We start from the raw sequence: 24924 nt of genomic DNA, 5'->3' as shown, positions 1-24924 counted from the left end.
GAAAACTGCCTCCTGTTCCTTACCATAGTTATCCACGTTTTCAATTTCAACTCCATGAACCCATTAGATAAGGAAAAAAAAAAAAAAATCAATGTTAGATGTTCACAGAGTACACTATTTCACCAGGTAGAGCCAGAACCTGTTCTAGACTTGCAAGGGGCTGTGGGGTGAGGAGAGAATAAACTCAACAGACTTAATGCATCTTGAACTGGTGAGCTGCTTATTCTTTCATTCTGTTTAAATTCATACAACTGTCTCAGTGGGGGACACACTCTGGGTGTGGCCATATACTTACGTGGCAGAGTACTCAAAGAGGCCGTAGTAGGGGTTGAACATCTCTTTGGACAGTAAGAAGAACCATTCTCTGGCCACACCCCCGTAGTCAAGACCTTTCTCTGATTCAAACTCAATCCACAGTCTAGCTTTTAGGACATCTGGTCTTTTCACGGACATAATTCTCCGATAGGACTCTTCAAATATGTTATTTCTGTGAAGTTTCATTTCAAACCTATTGGGGATATCGGCCTACACAAAAGACAAAAGAAAACACATACAGTAAATACACACTTTGTTTTCTAATAAAAACAACAACCAAGGGTAGGAAAGTTGGCAGTCCTCAAAGAAACGGGCAGTGACAAATGGTTCCAACTGAGATTCTCTCCTTCAGGGGTTTTCCCTTGCAGACAGAAAGCCTCGCTGTGTCACGATGGGACACACGGCATCCACTAGCAATGCTCAGGAAAGTCAGAAACTCTGCTGCGAAGGAGAACAGCCTCCTCACCCCCTTTAATAAACAACTGTGGGCACTCCTCCAGCATATGGCAACTGAAAGGCAGTCAACTGTATCCGCTGCTTCTCTCAAGAGACTTTAGCCCAGGTAATCAAAACCTATAATAATCCCCACCTGGCCAGGTTGGGGCCATGCTCAACTCTGGCAGGGCCACGAGGTGGTAGATATAATCCACGGTGCCTCAAGTCCATTTTGTAGCCATGGGGAGCGGGACCCTGATTATGCCAAGTATGGGGAAAGCAGCCCAAAGCATGGTTCGCTGACATGAAAATAACAAAACACATGACCAAGGCTGTGGCAGCTGCCTCCTGCAAAGAGGCAATCCAGGCTTGGTCTGGCTGTAAGAATGAATCTGCAGAGATGGTTTCCGGGTAGCAGACACTGCTATGTGAGAGTCAGAGAGACTGGGGATGACCACAAAGTCATTATCATTACCGGGGGACGTGGCTCACAGAGAAAACTGTGGAATTTTTAGTGTTCATCTAAGTTTTGAAGGCAAATAATCATTTCAATAGTAGTTATCCATGAGCTCTTGAAGCAGGACTTTGGAACAGAGACCAAAACTCCTAAATGAGGTCAGAGATTGTGCCCCATCCAGAGATGTCCTGGGTAGGAGGAACTGGCTGAGGGGAGGAGGCAGGGAGAGATGGCAACAGAGCCCAGGCCACCGGAGGGGGTCTGAGCTGCAGCTGATTCTCTCCCCTCCCTAAAGGTGTAACCATAGTGATGGAGAAAACCAAAGAGAAAGCTGCTAAGGAGGAATTGGAAAGTAAAACAGAAGATGCAATGTTGAACAATTTGGGGGTGGTGTGTCATTAGAAAATCTAATGTTATAATTTAAAACACTGCCCATAAAAATTTTTAGAGTTTCTAGGTTTGAAACTGCCAGGGATAATTTTAAGCAGAAAATTACATTTGGACCTAGTACTGCCAATTATTATAATTAAATATAACTTTATATTATAAATATTGTGGTTGAAACTAAGCTTTTGCATTTGCAAGGAAGGACCTGAACATTTTTCTAACTGGGATCCAGGTTTATTAAATATGATAACTGTGCATAACTGAATGGGTTTCCCCAGATTTTGCGACAAGGGTTCTGAATTATTTCATATCCCATAAAAATCGTTCCTGTCTTTTTATGTATTACATACGAAATTACCCTTCAGGTGATTTGATATGTAATACTGAGTTAATCTTCACTTACCATTTCTGTTAAAAAGAAAATTCAGATTTCAGAACCAGGAGGATCAAAGTGCAGTGAAGAAAAGGAAGGTAATATTTTTAGCATTCATATAAAAGTAACAACCAAGTTGTTCTCACTGAAGTAACTGTGGTAACTTACAAATGACTAACACAAAGCATTTTTGGAAGGCATGATTACTCACAGGTTTCTTTAATTTCTTCCTGAAGTAGTCATATTTCTGCTTAAATTCTCTGGAGTAAGGAACAGCCTGGAAGATAAATTTATGAATACAGATAACGCAAACAATACACTTGAAATTTTATGTATACTTAGGCAACATTCAAGAGAATTTCATGAATCATAAACCGTAAATTCTCACTTCTCAGATTATCCATGGAAAAATCAGATCATGTCTACACAGCACAGGGGAAAGTCCTAGAACTGAAGAGGACTAATCAGCTTTGAGTGTGGCTTTCACCCCTGAAAACAGCTATACTGCATTTGAGAAACCATTTAGGGATATGCTGCACAAACTAAACATGCTTTCCAAGTGACTTTTGTCAGAATGTGAGTCAGGGTGCTTCTGTTTTTCTTTTTTGCTGTGGTTTAGGTAAGAGTTATTGGCTAGATACTTTTAACATACAACCCCAGAATGACCTATGCTGGCATTTGGAAAAGTCTAATTATGATTTAACAAATTTTTGTGGGGAAATACAACGAGCAGAAAGGGAAGTGAACTGACACTCCTATCAAGGAATATAAAATCAGGCAGATGGCATTCTCAAAAAATCCTCAATTTAGGAGTCAGAAGGTTTGTCTCTTAATATTTAGTGGTCTTGGGCAAGGATTTCTTAAATCTCAAATGCTTTATCTATGAAATAGAGTGATGGTACCACAGTTGAGGGCTCAGGAATTAACTATGCTCATTCAAAAGTTGTGATCTCTCTTCAGGCAAAGGAGTAACATCTTAATGTAGTCATTTAAATGATCTTTATTTGCTATGTTGTAAAGTGGCTTATAGTATCTTAGAGTCAGAGTCCTGACTTTTGGCTACTGAAAAAGCTTAATGATATTTTTATGAAGCAAAAAGGACTGGTTTTTGCATATACACAGATATTAACTACGACAGCCTCGAAAACAACTCATTGCGTTTTAGACACTAGTATGAATTTCAGCAGAGAATACTTCTGCTGTTATCATTTTGGCCTAAGTTAATAAAATATACTGATGCTTAGTCTAATATCTCCAGACTCCAAACCTTACACTTTTACCATACTTATCTGGACCAGAAAGAGAAGAAATGAAGAACATGAACTTCCCTTCTTTATAGTTTTAAGACATGTTTATATAAAAAACTAACCCGAAACAAAACAAGCAATCACTCTTCCAGAAAATGAGCATGTCAGTGTTTCGCCCTATAATTCAAGAGCAATAAATACATCATCTTTATATAGCTTCGGAGAGATCCATAGACAATTTATACTGCCTATGGTCTTTTCTTAGTTTTTAAGCCAGTCTTCTTTGATTTTCCACTGAACAACAGATTTGACCTCACATCCTATTTATTTTAGGCAGTCTTTAGTCTGATGAAACCACATAGCAATTCTGAGTTTAGGCAAGGTATAAATTTGTTAATAACTGGACAACCACCAAAATAAGAAAAAGAATACAATGTTCCAACATAAGCCAATAAAGAGATGATGTTTTCTGCTCTACCAACAGTACATCCTGTCACAAACTAAGACTTCCTCTCTAGTTTATTTCCCACTTTCTGGTGTTCATTCTGATCCATTCAACCGATACTTCTTGAGCACCTACTCTGTGCAAGGCATTTTAGGTGCCAGAAAAATAACAGTACATAAAGCAAAGGTAGCTTTCCCAGTTCCCTCCTGGAGCTCACAAGCTGCTGAGAGCAACAGGTAATTGGAAATCAATGAATAAACCGTGGTAGTGCCATGAGAAAAAAAAAAGACCCCATAGGAACTAAAAAAGTGACTTCCTTCCATTGTCCTCTGCCAGCGTTAGAACACCTGATTTTTCCGGTAGACTCTCATCAGCTGGCTCTGCAACACTCTCTCTTTACTAAGCAGTTTCTTCACTGTTAAGTGGAAGGATTTGACTGGATGAACAAACGTGACTCGGCTCTTCTATTTGTGAAAGTCTGTCATTCCCAGCAATTACTTTTTGTTTGTTCCTGTATTCGTGAGGGTTCTCCAAACATCATGGTTACATCACAGTTCCCCCTACTCCTGAAAATGTTGGGAAAAAAGCTTAAACAGTCATCACTATGTATGCAAGTTCGACTGTCTTAAATGACAGCTTCCCCAAGGAGCAGATTTCAACATGCGGCCCTCAGCCTGTGATGCCCATTCCCTTGCCTGCTCTGTCTCCTGGCAGGGGCTGAGGAGGTGTGGGTGGAAATGTTGAGATATTTCAGGCCTTTCTCCTTCTGGGGAATGATGTGTGAAAGCTGAAAAATCACTGTCTTCCTCCTGCACTCATTATCTTTCCTCTCCAGTGGTAGTTCTCATGATAGAATAAGAAGAGCAAGTTTTTACATTCTCTTCCTGAAAAGTTTCTAAAGATGTACCAGGACAAACATCCTTCCAGTGCAGCTTCTGCAGAGATTACACGTACATTTTTTTTTAAAGTGGACTAAATCATTTGTTCTCACTTGAAAATCTGGAATGTCATTTTCTGGCTTACCATTTAGCTTGTAAAATAGGTCTATGTGAAAAATGAACATGTCTGTTGATTAAAGCCCTTTTGCTCTGCATTAAATCTGTGTTCGTGTTTTGGGTACAGGATGAAAATCTGCCTTATTGTGTAAGTCGGTTCTAAATGTTTTCACATCATCACTGTCCAGGTGACACTGGAGCTCCTTGCACAGAAGGGCTCATACCCGGTGTGGGGACATCAGTGACACCAGTGCATCTGGGGCTCTGGTCCTGATTCCGACCCTTGCAAGGACTGTCAGCAACAGAATCAGCTTTCTGAGCTTCTGACAAATTGGAAATAACAACATTTGCCCTGCCTACCTGAGAGGACGGCTGTGAGTTTCAAATCAGCTGATTATAAAGTTACTGGAAAAATGAAAGTGTTACACAACATGAGATAGTGTTCATGACAGCAGCATGCGCCTACAGCACTTACTAAATGCTATTACTAGTGATACCTGTTATACACAGAGCATGCTAACTTACAGGAATGCTGAACACTGAGCTGCCACAGAAAGGGTCCCCTTTCCCTAAAAACATGTAGAAATGCTAGGCCTACTTAGCACTGATATTTTTAAAACGTGGGAAGAGAAACTCTAGGTACTAGGTAAGCAGAAAGATTCACAATTAGAGAAATCAGTGGGCACTGATTTTAATATTTGGTTTTAATCTCCCATGGGGACATAGAACTTGGCCTTTGGTCTACATGACAGAGAAAAGAACAGTCATTGTTTAAAACCTAACATCTGGAAAGGGGACAATAAAACTCTACCCACCGGACCAGGGAAGTTGCAAGGAAGCTTACCTTCTGTCCAGGACCATAAATGGGAGAAAAACAAAAAGAAACAGACCTGTAATAAATCCATACTCCAAGCCTGTGCCAAAGTGGGTATGAGGTCCACAGTTATACTGACTGGGGGTGCATGAACCCAAGCTAAGAAGTTAACAGTAAATACAGGTCAGGACTTACAAAAGCCTCATAGGAAAAAAAAATGAGCTTGCTCACACTCTCTCTCTCCCTCTTGCATGCATGTATACACACACACACACACACACACACACACCCCCACACACAAATTATAAACTGAACTAGGCAATAATCTACACTCTTAAGGAGAGTCTATAGATGTAGTGGGAGATTTAATGCTCCTAGGACCAGAGATAATAGAATAATCTGAAAGAGGCTAAGAAATAAATATCTTAAAAATAACAAAGAGATGAAAGTATCAAAAAACAAATAAAGAGATAAAGAGAACAGGACAGAATAACTATGAAGACAAAAGCAAATTTTAAACGACCAAATAAAACTTCAAGAGATTAGTCACTGAAATAATAAACACAATGAACTGATAAACAGATTACAAAAAAGCTTAAAGAATTAACTGGAAGAGCTAAGTAATAACTCACAATACAGCAGTGAGAGAGAGAGACAGAATACACAAAAGTTAAGAGATAAAACAGACAATGTGAAAGAGAAGTAAATGTCCAATAGGAGTTACAGAAACAGATACTTACAGAGAATTGGAAAAATGCAATATGTGAAGAAATAATAGGTGAGAATTTTCCAGAACAGAGGAAAGACACAATCCCCATATTGAAGAAGCCTGAGTCCAAAGCAAGATAAATTAAGAGAACTCCACACATAGGTACATGATGATAGTGAAACTGTAAAACATCTAAGACACAAATAAAAATTCAAAATCACCAGAGAACAGAGCCATTTACCTACACAGAAATGACGATGAGATTGACAGCAAACCTGTTATCATCATTTATGGAGGCCAGAAGACATGCAGGAGAATCTCCAAAGCACTGAAGGAAAATAATTTAACCAAGATTTCTATCATCAGCTGAACTTTCAATAGAGAGGTCAAATGAGACCTTCTGAGTCAAAGACTAAGAGACATTACCACTCTCAGACTGTCACTGGCACTGCTGCTGGGCAGAAGTGCTCAAATCTGAGGGGGCACCGCAATCCCAGGGAGAGCTATTAAAACAAAGACTGCTGTCCCACCCCCAGAGGTGCTGATTCAGTAGGTCTGGGGTAGGACCTGAAAACTTGCATTTCTAACAAGCTTCCTTCAGGCAATACTGATACTCTGGTCCGCAGACCACACACTAAGAACCATAAACTGTACTAGACTTCACTAAGATCAAAACTCACCCCAGAAAAAAATGGATGGAAGAACCATGGTGGGAGAACCAATGGTGGGCAAAGAAATTTGTTTACATTTGGTAAAATTAAGTCAGTATGGACAGTAGGGAGAAAAAAGATACAATATATGAATGACTATGTGCCTATTAGGAAAGTTTAAAGACAAGGTAGTTTTAATATTCCACCCAACAATGACGTGGCAAATGGGAGTGGGAAGAATGACATTCAGGTTCCCTGAGGTCCTGATGGCAAGGAGAGTAGACAGTGATTCATTTTAACCCTAAGTCAAGTATGCTGGTTAAAAAGTTTAATGTGAGAGCTAAAAGAGTAGAAATAGAAAGTACAGCCTGCAAGCATGTAGAGAAAATAAAATAGAGAATACTCTATCAATTGAATAAAAGGCAAGAAAGAAGATAAAATATCACGTGAGAGAAAAGATACGCTAAGCAAATACGAACAAAGATAGAAAGAGAATGTAGTTACACACATCTCAGACAACATCGACAGAGCAACAATCACCACGGAGATCCACACAACTATCCTGATTAGCTCCAACAGCAAAACAGCAAAGAGAATGTAGATAATTTGAACACCACAGGCTTGACCTAATGGACACATAAAGAACTCTATATTCAACCAGAGACACAATACATGTTCTTTTACATTTACAAAAAATGATCAAGCTTCAACTTCCAATAATAAACATTCTATAGACAATATTCTCTGACCATAATGTGATAAAAATCAATAAAAAAAGAATAGGCACAATCCTCCCATGCTCTTAGAAACTAAAAAGCATATTTTAAATAATTTATAAGTCAAGAAGAAAAATCAAATGAAAACTGCCAAATATTTAGAACTGAATGACAGCAAAGTCCAAATGTCTACACTAAGTTGGTAATTACTTAAATACACATTCTCCTATTGAAAGCAATATAATGAAAAATAATAATAAAAACGAAGGAGTAAACAAAGCTCTTCTATTAATAGAAAACAGAGAGCTCTTTCTTGGGGGCAAATCTACTTGGCTTTATGATGCTAAGCAATTTTCAATAAGATTTAATAAGGACTAGCAGTGTTTGAGTGACGGTCGGTAATTGATAAGTGATAAAATATTTGAGAAGGCTTCAAAGTTGTGTCAAAAGTCTTCTGCCACTTAAAAAGAATAGTTTCTTGAATTTACCTTGTTCTAATGATGTAGAAGAGAATATAATATTCTAACAAAACAACTGTGACTGTGAATATATATATCAAAAGGAATCATCAGAGTAAGGCAGTGTTTAAGGCACATAGAGAAAAAAGTTGACTGTTTTTACCCAGGTATTACTGGGCACTTTGTCTAGGAAATAGTACCCAAGTGACTGAACAAATCCAACAAATAACTAATGGGAGTCAGTTACCAGGGCACATTTGCAATGTAATATCTTTCAAGTTTTCAAATGGATGTATCTTACTAATTCAAAACATAATTTGAATGGAATCAGATTAAAGCAATGAAATTGGAATTTTAAATCTACCAACTGGCCTCTTAGCCCAGCATGTGATACAACAAACTTCAGTTACTTCTGCTCCTCTAGTCTAAGAATCCCAAATTTGCAATCTTCTGCTGATCACAGTACATCTCCTGTAATTCCAAATTACCTCCCTGCACTCATACAGCCACTGACAAAAGCTGGTGGTGTGCTCTCTGCTGATGAGTGTGGTCCCATTCTACAGACTTGTCAACAAGTGTGAGATACCAAGTGTCTCCTGATGCTGCGGGGAGTGGGTTCTCACATCGCCTTATGGACACAGTGTGCTGCGGTGTTTTCAGAGGTCATCACGCCTGCATCAGAATTGATTCTTTTTCTACCCGGCATATATGAGGGGACCATGAGAACATTCTGGGTCAGCAGAGTTCAAAACAGCTCCTGAATTTAGCTACAATCTCACCGAAACTTCTACAGATTTTTGAAAGTTGTAAAAGATGTAAACTTATTGGCATGCATTTACCACTCCTGGGCTAAAGAAATGAAAACACTCTATGAAGATAGGGCTTGGTTTTGCTTCATATAAAAAGGAAGGGAGGAAATTTTTATTATACTTATAATCCACACTTTTATAAAGGAGAAGAAAAAATGTTTAATTCTGCTGTCATTATCAAGCTATTTTCTTTTCCTTTATAATGAAATCCGTCTGAAAAGGCACATGCAGCTGTACCTCACCTGGAAACTTCAGTAAGAAGGAGATGGCAGCCAAGTACTCCATTTCTAGTCAACTACTCAATCACACCAGTCCCTTGACACCATTGTTATCAGTAATACACAAGAAACATGTAAACATGTAACCAAAGTCTTATACTGAAGAGGCAGAATTTGAAAATACTGACCGGACCAGTAATAGCTGGGTTCTGCAGTCTCGGGTCTTCCCACTGAGTAATTTTGCTATCTGAAAATGTTAAAAAAAAAAAACAAAAAAAACCCAGAACATTAGTTCAAATCTATTCTATGTAAAGAAAGCTTTAGAAAGAAGTATTTCTGGATTCTTCAAAAGCTGTCCAGTCCCCCACCCTGTGTTCTAAAGACAAATTAGTATTTCAGAGTTAGCAGGTAACTATACTCTATACGGCAACCCCTCTCACATACTGTTTAGTTAAAACTACTCAATCAAAAATGCACAACTAAAGAGAAACCAGCTATTCATACTGTTTTGGGCAAACAACTTGCTAAAATGGGAATTATAAACCCCTGTTCTTTCAATTTATAACTTGATCTTGATTTTCACTTAATTGAAAAAAGGCATTTAAAAAGTCTTAGCTTCCCAAAAGGCTAACACACACAGGATTTTCTTCTCATTTCAAATACTTTTCTCTTTATTTATGGTGTTGAAAAACTGCTTTCAATTAAGAATCCTGCATCGAACAAATGAATAATCTATTACATGCGTCACTCATATGCACACAAAAATCAAAGCAGCTGAGGCAGTCCAAAAAAGAGAATTAGATGCAGCAGAGGAAGATTACGGAGCATGGTTTCTGTTTGGTCACGTTGGCAAAAGGTGGTTTGCTTTCTTCCAAGTGAGTTAATGTGAACAAGATTGTTCAATGCTATCTATACCATTACTTGTGTAGGTGATATCACTCGGGGTTTGTAACCATGCATAATTAAAAAGACCTTACGGATTCCTGTGTGTATACTGGGGTGAAGTGGAGGGAGGGAGAATGCAGTGGACTCACATGAAAAGTACGGAGGGGCAGACTGGGGAGAGTAGGTTCTCTGGAGTTTTTGGATCTCCAGGTTAGTAAAAAACAAACAAACAAAACAACAACAACAAAAAAAAAATCAAAAAAAAGGAAGAAAATTATTCAAAAAGTAAAGGGTGGCCAGGAGCAGTGGCTCATGCCTGTAATCCCAATACTTTGGGGGGCTGAGGCAGGAGGATCACTTGAAGCCAGGAGTTCAGGCCCAACCTGGGAAACACAGTGAGGACCCATCTCTACAAAAGGTTAAAAAAAGAAATTAGCCAGGTGTGGTGGTGCACACCTGTAGTCCTAGCTACTCGGGAGGCTGAGGTGGGAGGATCGCTTGAGCCCAGGGGGAGGCTGCAGTGAGCTATGATTGTGCCACTACGCTCCAGCCCGATCTGCAGAGCAAGACCCTGTCTCGGGGGCTGGGTGGGGCGGGTGCGGGGTAAGAATATGATTCTGTTTATTTTCTGGATACACTGTAAGTGGGCTGACAAGAATAATTAGTGAATTCTGTTTTAACGACAACATCAGAAATTTTAAAAAGCCTTATTATTTTAATAAAAGCAGAGGAAAAGCTAAAAAAAAAAAAAAAAAGCTACCAAAGCAAGTGATGATTCCAGAATCTTTTGTTTTCATGCTGTCAGAAAATTTACATGAAAAATCTCAACTGTTTGAGAGAATCTTGACGGAAGCAAAAGGCATTTTTGGGTCCCTTACCTTTCATGGAAGACTTTGGAAAGTAAAAGCTGCTATTGTGATGGAAAACAAGAGAAAAGAAAACCAAATAAAGGAAACGGAATATAGCTGAGTAAAAACTGTGCCTTAAAACACCAACTTGGATTATAACCGTATCAATGGATATTGTCATCAAAGCAAAAAATAAATTAACAACTCCTGACTCATGGGGATTCGCAAGTCCTCAGACCAGACCCGAACTTCATGCTCCATCCTGGACATCTGCACCTGGGTTTCCCATAAGCACTTCAGCTCAACTCCACCAAAACCAAACCTCTCATCACCCAACACCAAAATTGGTAACATGACCTTCATTACAATGTGCAGTACCACAATCCACTCACTGTCCCAATCAGGAACCTGGCCGTGTCACTCACTCTGGTGGCCCTGGACCAATCCTCTCTCTCCCTGATAAGCTTCTTGCTAGAGAGCTCATTTTTTTTCTGGGCATCTCTGGGAATTGTCTCAACTTCCCTGGTTCAAGACATCCTCTATAGCTCTGCCAAAAGGATCTCTCTAAAGAACGATTCTGATCCCATCCCTCCCCTCTGGGAAATCCCCTGGGAGCTCCCCACTGCCTGTGGCTTGAGTCCGAGTCCCCACACCTGGCAGACACCCTTTGGCTTGGCCTGTGTGTCACGCTGGCCCCTGCAGCACACTAGCCGTTTGGAGCAATGCTGCGTTTCTCAGAACGTGGCAGCATCTGCACGTATTCACACACCTCCACACATCCTAGGATCACTCTTCCCAGGGCTTTGCCTGCCTCAATCCTACTCAGTGTTTGTCAACCATCTAAAAAGTGACCCATTCCCTCAGGGCCCCATCCCTGTGCCCAACCACCTCCCAAGCAGATGCAGTCCTTGCCTCTTCTGTTTCTGTGTAACAACTGATCCACTCCTCTGATACTTGAAATATCTCCTGCTACTTCCCACTGGACCTAAGCTCCTCGAGGACAGGGACTGTGTGTTCTTTATCTTTGCAACCCCCTCTCTACCACTTAAGACCAGTCCCAGCACGTAACAGGAACTTAGTGCATTATTTTTTTTAACGACTGAATGAAGTTGATGGTGAAAACAAAGTCCCTTTAAAAACAGCCTAAGCTTTTGGAACAACACAAGTTTTTACATGGTTATGATGAAGAATTCTGCAGTGAAGTATGGTCAGTGTATGAAAGTATGGGGTAGCCAGTTATTCTTTTTGTTTTTTTTTTAAAGAACTTTGGGAGTTTAAACTTGCTTCTCCTCTTTGAGATATTATATTTCAAATAAAAGAACAAGAAGGAAGTGGAAGGATGAGAAACTCAGTTTAGTCACGATGAACAGGTCCAGTAAGACTGTTGACAGGAAAGACTAAAATAGGACTTTACAAAGTCACTGGAATTCAATTTTCTCTCCTAATGTTGTAGATAGGATACCTGTGACCAATTACTCAGCTGTTGGGCCTGTCTGGTCTTTAAGAAGAATGACATCATTCCTACAAGATGTAGAGATTCAGTTCAAGACCTTCCCTTAACCTCCCACCCTAGGCCTGAGAGCCAGGAGCCATTCCATAGACAGCAACCACAGGAATCAAGGAGTCTAAAGAGGTTAGTCTCGATCATTCGTTGCTTTTGAAATTAAATCTTTAAGATGGCTGAGTATTGTTAATCTTGAAAATGTCTAACTTCTCAGGAAAAACTTACAAAGCAGAAATAATTATTGAAAAGAGAAGTGCATCTCATCATCTCATCTGTAATTCCTTGTGGACCCACGTGCCAGGTATGCTGGAGGACAGGATGACTCTAAGCAATTTACAAGATGACAGCGTTCACAGCATTGTGGCATACGCAGGCATAACCTGGTTCCTGTCCTGTAGGCATTATGACAGGAGAATCAGATGCTGAGTTTTCCTTGAAGATTGTTTAGAAAAAGAGGCTTTATTCTGATGGAAAGGACATTTCTAAATGTTATCTTCCAGGTAATTCAACCCATTTGGAATGTATGTGTCAGCCTGATAAAGCCTCTTCAAAAGACAGGTATTCTGCAGTTTTCACACACTGAATTTTGTGGAAAGGCCAATGCCTTGAACTGTTTCATTGATGTGTACTGTGCTACAGCTTTCCATTGAGTAAATCTTGATGAATTATGGAGAGATGGTAGAAATGTAGCATGAAATAGCTAAGGAGGCAGAACTCATAAATTCTTTTCTTAAATGGTTTTTGGTCACTTAATTTATGCTATATCTCTTTAACAGAATCTTTCAATATGGTTATGCAAAGGTAAAACAAATTTTAATCTCTAAGTCAATGGCCACAAGTATCATATTGGCACAGCTTAGTTGCATCAGGCTCTATACAGAGTATACAAGGAGCCTCTGGGGTGCTGTTCTAGTCAAGAGAAATGAGGAAATGTTTGGGCAGAGTGCTGGAGTTACTGCAGAACTGATCAGAAGTAAGGAAAAGCCCAGGCATCTAGCAGGTAGCTACCATCTTCCACCTTTCAGTAAGCCGGAGTTGGGCCAGCCTCAGGCCAGTGGGGGTTGGAGGTGGGGGGGGGGGGGCGCCTACTGCTCCTCAGGTGCGTTCACTTCACTTTCTGATCAAGCACAGCAACTTCCCAAGAGTTTCACCACTGACCCTCCACGAACCTGATTTCAAGTCACCATGTATCAAGCATCTCCTATAGATTATACTAGGTCTATGACATCAATAGTGAAACAGTCGGTGATTTTTACTACTTTAACGCGCGCTAGGATAGCCCTTTGCAATCGTGTTTTTCTGTTTTTGGCTCCTTGCAGTATACCAAACACATTCACAACATTCTTTTTAGGTCGACCTAAGCCAGATCTCCAGCCAGAAAACCATCACAATATTGTGTGCAATGTTCTCCATGTGTCACACAGACCAAGATGTGTTACCAGTAAAGACCTATTTTAGTAAAATGATCAGTATTATTCACACCTGTCTGAAAACTGGAATTGTGATGTATAAAAAATACTACAAAGGAAACTTTGTTCTTTTTTTTTCTGAGACAGAGTCTCCTCCGTCGCCCAGGCTGGAGTGCAGTGGTATGATCTTGTCTCACCGCAACCTCCACCTCCCAGGTTCAAGCGATTCTCCTGCCTCAGCCATCCGAGTAGCTGGGACTGCAGGTGCACACCACCACACCCAACTAGTTTTTGCTTGTGTTTTTAGTAGAGACGGGGTTTCATCACATTGGCCAGGCTAACCTCGAACTCCTGACCTCAACTGATCCTCCCACCTCGGCCTCCCGAAGTGCTGGGATCACAGGCATAAGCTACTGCACCAAGCCGAAAACTATTATTTTGTTTTTCGTGGGAAAAAGAGGTGTGGCCTCTCTCTCATTTTAGTAAATTCTCTTAAGAATAAAATAATAAATAGCATTTTAAGGAAAAAAGTAGGGTATACACATACATGAAAGCAGGAAAAATACTTTTATGTTTACTATGAAATTCTGGAAAGTTGGCAAATCTGCCTATTTTTTTGATAAAAGACAAAAACTAAGTCTCTGCACCTTGAAATACCTGGTTTAAACAAAGGGTAGCCCACCCTTCTAAATACACCTACGACTTCTACTTTAGTTGAATTGTAAACTGCTGGTACTCTTGCTTAATTCCATTTATAATAAGCTCTGAACCCCCAGGGCCTGAAGGTGAAATTCTGTTCACAATGTACTCTGCCTCCTAGTAACATCTGAAAAACGTACTATGCCTGTGAGATAGTGACCAGTCCTACACGTGTGAGGATTACTTGTGGCCAGACTTCTCAGCAGGTGGCTCATCAATGTGCTTTCATTTAGTTAGGAAAGTGTGAAGCCCGGGAAACCTGGTCGGACTTTCTGTTCATGAACCAAATGAAAGCAAAGACCAAGATACTACCAAATGGCACACACGGTTGAAACTTGACATCTATTTGAAGGCTTCTTTTTAATATACTTTTTCAGAAATTTTAAGGGACATAGAAATATGACTCCATGAAGAACATGGCACCTCCAAAAAGAATGAGAAAAAAAAATCCCACTGGCTAAAAAGCAAACCTGTATTAGTTGAACTTTTAGTTGGAACGAGAAACCACACATTTATTCATAGGTGCTGGAGCAAATGTCTATAGCAAATATACTACAATTTCCAGAAAATACATATATATTAGTGTTGTGGGTGCAAGGAAACATGCTGTGAATAGAAAATAAGGTCAGAGAGGGCATCCTGCCATAGGACCCTTGAAGGCAGTGTCTTAAAAAACTTACATGCTGCTTCAAGCACTGTTCACAGATTTTTGACTAAATCATCATTTCTAATCTTATTTTCTATTACCAGAGTGTATTTATTAAATGTGCAAAAGTCAAGGTATCAACAATCAAAATGTGGTTTAAAAATTTAAGAAAAAACATGTTAATAGGACACAAGATCAGATTGGGTGAAAGCTTGATGGGCTACTTTAAGCAAATTTGGGGTGAATGCACAGTACCGTATGAAGGCACTGATTCTCTGGTATCATTTTCTCCACATAACACCTGGCTGCCTAGATAAAGAGTAAAATGACAAAGCTTTCACTATGATGTTTGAATTACTCCCTTCCCTCTAACCCTCAACACCTCTGTGTCCATAACAGCGCCTACTTACTATGATCAATATAAAACGTTCGGCCATCCAAGTGAATTCTTTCTTCCCAGCCAGGCTAGTATCCAGGGAAGGAAGGGAGACAGAAAATATAAACATTAGCTAGAAGTTCCAAAATCAAAGGCAACATTTAAAAACTATAGGACACCTTTGTTCTCTTTTCTGCTAGGGTACATTTATGCACTGAGCATGAACTAAATATGAACATTTCAAGTTAACTCCTGACAATGTCTAGCAACACCCTTTATCACGTGCTCAGGTCTCAGATGTGCTGACTGTATGAAGAACAGGAAATAGGCTGCTAGCTCAAAAGCTTCAAAGGGAAACTGTAGCATTCCATGGAACAGTGGAGTTTGAAGTTGAGTACCATTTAATTAAATAAATACTGAGTATTAAAGGAAGGGAAGAGGGGGTTAATATAAAAATGTTACACATAGTTACTGTATTTATGTTGTCCAGGCAGTTGATTATCTAATATTGGTATTATCTGCCACGAACTTTCACTAGTCAAGCTCAGGAACTACACAGATTTGGAGAATTTTTTCAAGATAAAGCTGGTATGCCGTCATTACCTAAACTATCCGGATTTGCTATCTGCACCTCAGGAATCCAACAGATTCAGAAAAAATGCTTTCTTTTGTTTTCTAAACTCACGCTCTGGTTCTTTCTATTTGAACCCAGGAACCAAACAGATTTGGTGTGGGATACCTGTATAACCTAATGAATAATGATTGAACCTTAACCTTCGCAGCCTCAAATGTTGCCCTAATATACCAGGCAACAAAAAGATTCTTACACTTGGAAAACCACAAAAATTCCCATTTAAAAACAGCCTTGGAGTCCATCCACTGCCCTGTCACCCCCTACGGCTTTTTCAAATTGAGAGTGAGTTGTTGAGGAGGATGTATGTGAAGGTTTCATTCAAAATCCAATTTTAAGTATATAGCTCAACTCCTACGGAGCCGTCACCAACAAGGGAGAAAAAAACTTAAAAAATCTGCAGGTTAAATGACTTACAGAAACTTTCTATGATTAATTAGACCTTCTTCTGCCATACTATTTTCATTACTTTAGTTCTGATGACTTAATCAGCAATATGGCTGGAACTCAGTGGTTGCTAAGTTACAAAATAAGTGAGTGCCACTTAAATTGTCACCTGCAGAGAATGTCTCTTGAGCATCCTGTGTACAAGATCTATCTTCCACTACAAGTTAACAATTCAGAAACCTCTTTCATAAATACTGGATATCACATGAACTATAATGTACAATTACAATTCAGCTAAACACTTAAATTCTACTAAGAAACACAAACCAATGAGATCCATGAAGCCTGGAGATAGAGAAGGTCCACAGGGCCTCTCCATCAACATTGAGCGGATAAAGGAACAAACATTTTCAGACCATTCCATGTGTCTCCAGTGTACTCACAGGAAGGGGACCAAGGTCATTGGGGTTTAAAGATGTCTTTGACCGCATATGCACTGGAAATTTCAAACGTGGATCTTCCTGCAAGAAAAATGTAAAAGACAGTAGATGCTAAGTGGAAGTATCTGTGTGCAGTTACTGGGTGCTTTTCTTCTTGAGCTGTTTGTTTCAAGGCAACCAGACTCTCCATGCCTGGAGCGTGAGATAGGTCCCATCTCTGCTTTGTACAGGAAGCCTGGTTGACCGTCTCTTGAGACCGACTGTACTCTTCCTTCTTGTACTTGGTGGAAGGAGGAGAGTAAGAATATTTACATGAAAGGTTAATAATTTCCCCCAAGACCTTGAGAAGGGGAAAGGGAAGAGAGTCCCAGCAGTGATGTTACTAGGGAAACCAGAATGGAGGGTGCCAGTGAATGTAGCACAAAGAGGGAGTGGAGACGATGGTTTCGAAATCTCTCCATGGGTCCTGCGCCCCTGGTGAGGGGAGCCAGCCTAACACGCTAGGGAATGGGCCCCTCTGCCACACTCCCCTTCAGCACTTGTGTTCCCCTCCATTCCTTCCTGAACTCAGCAGAGAATGTGAATCTGGTCCGTGAAGTCACGTGGCTACTCCAGGGAGAGCCACCTTCCTCAGGCAAAGTCACAAAGTTATGATACGACTTTACTGAGATTCTTGACCAAGTGCTGCAGATTAAGTTCTCATTTATGTCTTAATATTTAAAAGTTTACCAAACATTTTTCTTAAAGCATAGGCTTCATAAGATACCACAGAGAATCAACAAAAGAGAAACATGTACTCTGACATCCTGGGTCAGGCTGCATGATTTACAAGGCATGGTCAGATGTATGATCTTGCAACAGACCCTTGTTAGGAGGTTGGGCACATGCTCTGTTTCTTTAGATGAGGAAATGGAGTTTCAGAGAGAACAAGAAGTTGCCCAAAGGTTATGGCCCAGAGTCCAGGAGCTGACTCTTACTTATGGAGACCCAGTTAAAATGCAGTGCAGGCTGGTCGCGGTGGCTCACGCCTGTAATCCCAGCACTTCGGGAGGCTCAGGTGGGCACATCATTTGAGGTCAGGAGTTTGAGACCAGCCTGGCCAACATGGTGAAACTCCATTCCTACTAAAAATACAAAAATTAACCAGGTGTGGTGGCGCGCACCTGTAGTCCCAGCTACTCAGGAGGTTGAGGTAGGAGAACTGCTTGAACCTGGAAGGTAGAGGTTGCAGTGAGCCAAGATTGTGCCACTGAACTCCAGGCTGGGCAGTAGAGTGAGACTCCGTCTCAAAAAAAAAAAAAAAAAAAAAAAGAAAAGTAAAAGAAAAAGAAATGCAATGTTAAGGCCAGATGTGGTGGTGGCTCACACTCGTAATCTCAGCACTTTGGGAGACCAAGGCAAGAAGACTGCTTGAGCCCAGGAGTTCAAGACCATCCTGGGCAACAAAGCGAAACCCTATCTCTGCAAAAAAACACAAACAATGAGCTGAGTGTGGTGGTGCATGCCTGCCTCAGCTACCTGAAAGGGTGAGGTGGGAGGATCACCTGAGCCTAGGAGGTGAAGGCTACAGTGAGCCGTAAACTGTGACTGTGCCACTGTACTCCAGTCTGGGTGATGCAGAATCTTGCCTCCAAAAAAAATAAAAAGGAGAATCCATATCTTTACATTAAAAAAAAAAAAAAACACTGTCAACCGAATAAGCTTAAAGTTAAAAAAAGTAAACTGTTAAGACATTTGATATCAGCTTCATTCAATTTTGTAATAGGGCCTTTGCTGCTGCCAAATTACTAGATTTTTCTGCTTCCTGAGTCAACCGTATAAGCCATAGTATCACTGAATCATAATCATAGATCTTGGGAACTGGCAAGAATCAAAAAAGACCACAAATAACAAAAATCAACCTTTGCTTCTTGCTAGCTAGGTGAACTTTGAAATGAAGAAAGAAATCATGTTAGTAGTTTGTGATACATACTGACCCTGAACCCAATATATTTTTTAGAAGGCTAAGCAGAGGCACAAAATAATCCAGTATTCTGCAGTACACTGACATACACAGAACATAAAGAAATACGCTAAGCAGATTTAGGATTGAGAAGGTCCAAGAAGCTGATAATCTGGTAAACATTTGTGACTGGTTAACTACAAACAGAGAAAAAACTGAAAGCACTGAATTTCTCAAAAGCTACCCACTCAATGCTAACTCTGATCTGGACCAGGTAACGCCACAACCAGCGGGGGATCCTTGGGTTTCCACCTAGCCAATGACCACACCAGGTTTAGAGAAAGCCGAGGACTGCTATTACATGAAAGAGGGCAGGGTTTCTGAATGCCACACACAAGGCCAGCCTGGCCTTGGAATCACACGTACACTGCCGTGAAAGACAATCAGCCCTATTAGTAAAAGCCTGGTGATTTAAAGGTGAGGGGGAGCAAAAAGAAGCTGAAATTAGAGAAAAGTGTCAGGGGGGCAGTGAGGGCAGAGCATGAGGTATCAAGTCAGCTGAATGTCAAAGGTCTGCTAAAGTGGCCTTGCGTGGAAACCCAGAATTCACAGACCGTGAGGGCCAGAGGCCTTGAGGCTTATAATATAAAAATAATGGCAGCAGCTGCCATGAATCAGCTCTGAGGGCTAAGGCTAGTGGTCACCCCTGAACCCCCACTCCCACCAAGCCAAGGAGGCAGGCATCTCTCTCTAGTTGACAGGGCACGTGAAGTGGCGGTCAAGCCTCTCTATTAGCTATAGACAACTTCAGGGCTGATGAGAAGGTGGGATACTAATGAGGTCTCAAATGCCATGAAAATAATTGATCCAATGCATAAAGCATGCTTGGTTGTTTCTTCCTTTCTTCAGTGTCATACAGGAACTCTTTCATGTGTAATATAAAATTGCTTCCCTCCATCAAGTTCAAAGTGTTTTTAAACAGGATGCAAAGAGCAGTATCTTTTTAAAAAGGGCTTTCCTAATTCAAAATATATAAAACACAGGGATTAAAAAAATATGCCTTTTTTCTTTATCTTTTCCATCCTGGAAGAGACCAGCAACCATGCCTAGGGTAATGAGTTTCATTACTTTGAACTTGGATGGAAAACAAAGCTGCAACTTAACTAGGGTGTAATCTTTCTTGCTACAAAAATAAGCCCATGCTTCAGCCTGTGAAAGGCATATATACACTAACACGGGTTTAGGATCCCTCACCCATAATGCCTGGGACCAGAGGGGCTTTGAATTTCAAAATATTTGCAGTTATACTTACGAGTTCAGCATCCCTCATCTGAGAATCTGAAATGCTCCAATAGGCATTTATTGCCTGAGTGTCACGTCAGTGCTCACAAAGTTTCAGACTTTGGATCATTTTGGATTTTGAATCTTTAAACTAGGGATACTCAACCTGTATACACGTGCTCTGAGCTGTTGAGGACGGAACCTCCCTCCTCGGCACATCCCTCCCAAGCCCCTAGTCTCCGGCATGCATTCCCTGAAAGGCCTGATCCAGGCGGGGAACAAAGCCAATCATTGTTTGTTTGTTTGAATGAGGCTAAACTTGGCCCGGCAGGGTGTCTCATGCCCATAATCCCAGCACTTTCGGAGGCCGAGGGGTAGGATCACTTGAGGTCAGGAGTTCGAGACCAGCCTGGCCAATACGGTGAAACCCCATCTGTACCAAAACAAAACAAAACAAAAATTAGCTGGTGTGGTGGCATGTGCCTGTAATCCCAGCTACTCAGGAGGCTGAGGCAAGAGAATTGCTTGAACCCGGGAGACAGAGGTTGCAATGAGCTGAGATTGCACTGTTACACTCCAGCCTGGGTGAGAGTGAGACTCTGTCTCGAAAAAAAAAAAAAAAAAAGAATAAGGCCAAACTTTATCCAAACACTGATGGCATACTGCCTTTACCTGTGTGTCTGTCTGTAAAAGTTCATGTTTTATGACATATTTCAACAAATTTTTTAAATTTCTCAATGTATAGAGGGGAAATGTCCTGATACTTTTCAGGTTTCTGGTTTGTGTAAGAATCAACAGTGCCCAGGCTGATGGGGGAAGGAGTGTTATTTTCATCATTTTCAACCTGTCCTACCAGGTTTTTTCCTTTTTCTATTCTAATGCTCAAATCTAAGGATAGCTATGCTGTTCTCTCATTTGTTCTCTTCCTCTTTCAAAATGAGAATGCTTACACACTGTTGGTGAAAATAAAAATTAGTACAACCTCTATGGAAAAATAAATAAAATAAATTAAAAATAAAAAACAAAGCAAACCCCAAAACCAACTCAAGACAGATTTTTAAGCTGCAAATTATCTTTATGCTTCCCTCTGGCTCTTCATCTTTTGTTAAAATGAACAGGCAATTTAGAGTGTGTCTCCCGCAGGGAGAATCCCACCTAGGCCTTTGTTTAGAAGCAGCAAAGCAGCTGTGTCAGCACATCTGAATTTGCTTAAGAAGAGGAGTAACTTGTGGAATTTCCAGTTGTTACCTTGAGGATTTTCCACACCAGCAGCAGTAACAAAATGTTGTTCTAACAGATTATAATTTTAAATCAGTAAATTAGTCAATAACAAGTATCTGGGTAAAAAGGGACAACTGGAAATTAAAAATGGGTTTCATTCAGCAACGTTGCAAGCAATAAATAAAGCGAGTGCTGTTTCATTTAAAATACAATCTGCCCAGCTGCAATTACACTGTCGTTGTGGCTTGAAAGGCTGTGAAAAGGTTAGGGGATTTGATTACTAAGCTAGTTGAAATTACTAAAATCATAGCTTATGTTGGCAAGCCACAGTGGCTCCTTACACTAATCCATCTACTTTTATATTCGTTAGCCCTTATTTCTGGAGCCTGTTTCTGGCTAAGGACTTGAAATTACAGCAGTGCTATAGTAAATGAGAACACTGGCAGGACAGCCAGGGATTCCATGGTAATAAGAAAAAAGACACTAAAAAAAAAACACCAAAAAAAAACCCCTCCATTACTATATTTTCCAATGAGCTGCCTGTCTCTTACTCTTGGCTTACCTGCAAATCTGTAACATTATCTTCAGACTACTAGGGGAGTCAAACCTACATGTTATTATATGCCTTAGAAGCAGTTATCAGTTTACCAAATGAATGTTACCAGATCTAGATGAGAAATTCTCTTGGCAGGCCATTCCCTTATTTCAAAATAGAAAGAGCTCTTAGAGTGGTTCTCACTTAGGGCTGTTTTGAAATGTGTAGGGCATTTCTGGTCATCACTACGTTGGGGTGGGGGTAGTGGTGACCATCAGCACCTGGTGGCAGGAGCCAAGGTTGTTAAATGGTCTGCAACCGAAGGCACAAATGTCCCTGCCCCAAATGCCAAGAATGTCCTTGAAGACACAGTGTCCCACGATTCAAAGGATTCTAGGAGTATGCCCTCTAGACCTGCTGGACTGAACTGATACCACCCAATGGGCAAGGCATAAAATGACAGCCCAAATCCCCTTGAGCAGGGCTTGTTCTTGAATCTAAGACTGCTGGCCTATCAAATGGACACACCTAATGTCCATCACTAGAAATGGGAATTAATGGTGTATGTTTATTGTTGATTCACGACCAAAGAGCTAGGGCCAATGACAATCACCAAAACTCAACCAGCATTCCCATAACATCAGTTTTGAGCAAGTAGCACAGATAATAGTAGGACCAAGTTAAACTCTGAGTTAACTCTAGCTAGACAATTCGATGGGGACATAACAGGAAGAAAAACCACCTGCAGCATCAAAAATAGCCAGAAATAAGGGAACCAATTTCAGTTTAATTACAGGTATAGAGATCATACAGCAGAAAAATACCAACTGACTTTCAAAAGAACTATATACTACACTGAAAAAGCCACCCACTGATTCAGCTCAAGAAATAAAGAACTGACAGAGAAATACGAAGATATGCATATTCGCCTTTGATTAATCTCATTTTGCTCAAGATAATACAATGTACAGATTCTTTCTTGCATACAATTCAGGAGTACATGAAAGAGCTGCATGGCAAGAAAAATCAATTTTGACAAAATGATCACAAAAAGGAGCTATCAGATTTACAACCAAAGTCACTCAGTACTTGATTAAGGGCATGGAAATGTAGCTCAGACGTGTGAATACTGATCTGATGTGAACAGTAAAAACTAAAGTGACAAATCAAAAGAAGGTGGGTAATGCCAATAAAAGTGCAAAAAGAAACTGACAAAAGAAAAAATTATTTGAAAATGATTATAACTCCTAGTGAGATTACTTTGTAAGACGGGATCAATTAACAAAATCTTAACAGCACAGAGCAGTACCTTTCCATCCAGCATGGTGAACTGTCTAGAGTTTCCCAGGAGAAAAGGCAGTCCCAGCACCAGTATCAAAGACAGCTACCAGCCTGTGCCCACCCACTCCCACCCACCCATTTGTGCAGGGGCCAGATGCAGGCTGAGGAGACCCTCTGGAAACACCCTTTACGGTCAATCCAATTCCTCTGTAAGAACTACAAACACTGAGTAAGGAAATCAAGGAATTAATGCCAGACTTCATGGTGAAAACGGAGCCAAATAAAAGCAGCAGCCTTACCCAGGTTGTGGTCTTTGTGTTATGATCAATGAAGAAGGGCCGGCCGTTTGGCGCTATCCTCATTTCCCAGCCAGGTGGCAAGAAGCTCTGTGTGACTTTGTGTTGTGGTTTGGGGGAGTTGTAAGGTGATGGCTGTGGGGACTGTGGGTTGGAAAGGGTGTCTTTCACAGCCCGACGTACGGGTGAGTCCTTGGCACCCTAAAGAATAACAATTAGCATTAGAACTCTTCAGCAGGTGCGATTCCAATGTGCCAAAATGTACCTGGGTATTGTAGGAGGCGGACAAGAGGGAAGATTCCCAAAATCTGTTTTCTGTCATTCATTTACTTTTAAATCAATCTAACTTTACATTTTCTCTGTTGGACAAACACACAACAATATTAAGTACTTATAATCACCATCCTTTGGTAGCTACTCAGTATGTACCAAAAATACTGTTCTGTACTAAGCATTATGGATGGAGATTTTACAGAGTGGAGAAAAACGTGCCCTTGCTCTTAATGAGCTCACAGTCTAATGAAGAATAGATTGGCAAGTTTTAGAGCACAGAAAAGAAAAACCCACATCAATAAAGACAATGATCTGGAATCTCACAGTTGTTACCCATGACATTCATATCAGAGTATGGAAGAGACAGCATCCATTCCCACTTATCGGCATCTGGACCCAGGGCATGGAGAAGCCCACAGCTGTCTCTAAGACACAGTCAAGCTTAGGACCTCACACCTTTGCTCTTTGGCTTCTCTAACTCTGACATTTGTGATGTTAAAGGATGGCACCAAAACAATACAAACACGACAGAGAGCACAAGCAGATGCCCAGCCATGATGCAGATATGCAAATATGCATCAGAAACATGTATGCCCATAGAATGAAAGACCCTACAGTCGAAAGAAAAAAAATGATCAAAGCAATAGCTATGTTTAAAAACTCAGTATCAGCACTTGGTATTTGAAAGAGAGATTATGCAATTCTAATGAGGTCACAGGCAAAAAGAAGCGAAACACAAGAAGAACGGTGGAAGTCCTGAAAAGAGAGTGCCCACGTCCAGCACAAGTCACTGCAGCCTTAGCCAAATGAGAATGAGAATCAGGTGAGAGAGTCCAGGAATGTTAACTGGGCGAGACAGAGAAGCAGGTAGAAAGGCTGCACAAGAACACCCTTCACCACCAACACAACGACTGATCAGAGAGAGGAGGGGGCTGCGAAACTGAGGGCAGAGTTAAGAGAGAAGAAAGAATGGGAGTCACAGGACAGAGTGAGTCCAGTTAGATGAGGTAGCCGTCTCACCTCCAGTGGGGCAGATAAAGTTACTGTTGGCGAGCTGAGGCTACGAGGCCGGCGGATCTGAGGCTCGATTAGATGGTTGTTACTGTTTGTGGCTGATCCAGACGCACCATCTTCTGCAAGCTATTTTGGAGGCAAAAACAAGTTAGCTTCATAGGAGGATCTCCCTGTGTGTGTGATTAGGAGCGCGAACCCAAACAACAACGCAAACAGCAATAATAAGAG

The 24924-nt window shown here is 40.7% G+C and overlaps 1 protein-coding gene across 13 annotated transcripts in view; it reads right to left on the bottom strand.

Annotated features, from left to right (window-relative positions):
* Positions 1-24924, bottom strand: part of NEDD4L (NEDD4 like E3 ubiquitin protein ligase) — a 369947-nt gene that overhangs the window by 32411 nt on the left and 312612 nt on the right. For 6 of the 13 annotated variants that reach the window (XM_033238701.1, XM_033238705.1, XM_033238710.1 and 3 more), the window contains 7 exons: positions 24703-24822; positions 23413-23610; positions 16857-16934; positions 15430-15484; positions 9217-9275; positions 2179-2244; positions 296-525 (listed from right to left, as the gene is read on the bottom strand). In XM_033238701.1, coding sequence (XP_033094592.1) covers positions 296-525; positions 2179-2244; positions 9217-9275; positions 15430-15484; positions 16857-16934; positions 23413-23610; positions 24703-24822 — 806 coding nt within the window. Of the gene's footprint in view, positions 1-295; positions 526-2178; positions 2245-9216; positions 9276-15274; positions 15329-15429; positions 15485-16856; positions 16935-23412; positions 23611-24702; positions 24823-24924 lie in introns of all 13 variants that reach the window. The other 7 variants (XM_033238697.1, XM_033238636.1, XM_033238653.1 and 4 more) reach the window with 5 other exon arrangements.

Source organism: Trachypithecus francoisi, unplaced genomic scaffold, assembly GCF_009764315.1.
Source record: "Trachypithecus francoisi isolate TF-2019V2 unplaced genomic scaffold, Tfra_2.0 Contig01474, whole genome shotgun sequence".
NCBI classification, from domain to species: domain Eukaryota; kingdom Metazoa; phylum Chordata; class Mammalia; order Primates; family Cercopithecidae; genus Trachypithecus; species Trachypithecus francoisi.
The sequence above is the reverse complement of the archived record's forward strand: the minus strand, read 5'-3'. Positions and strand labels throughout refer to the sequence as shown.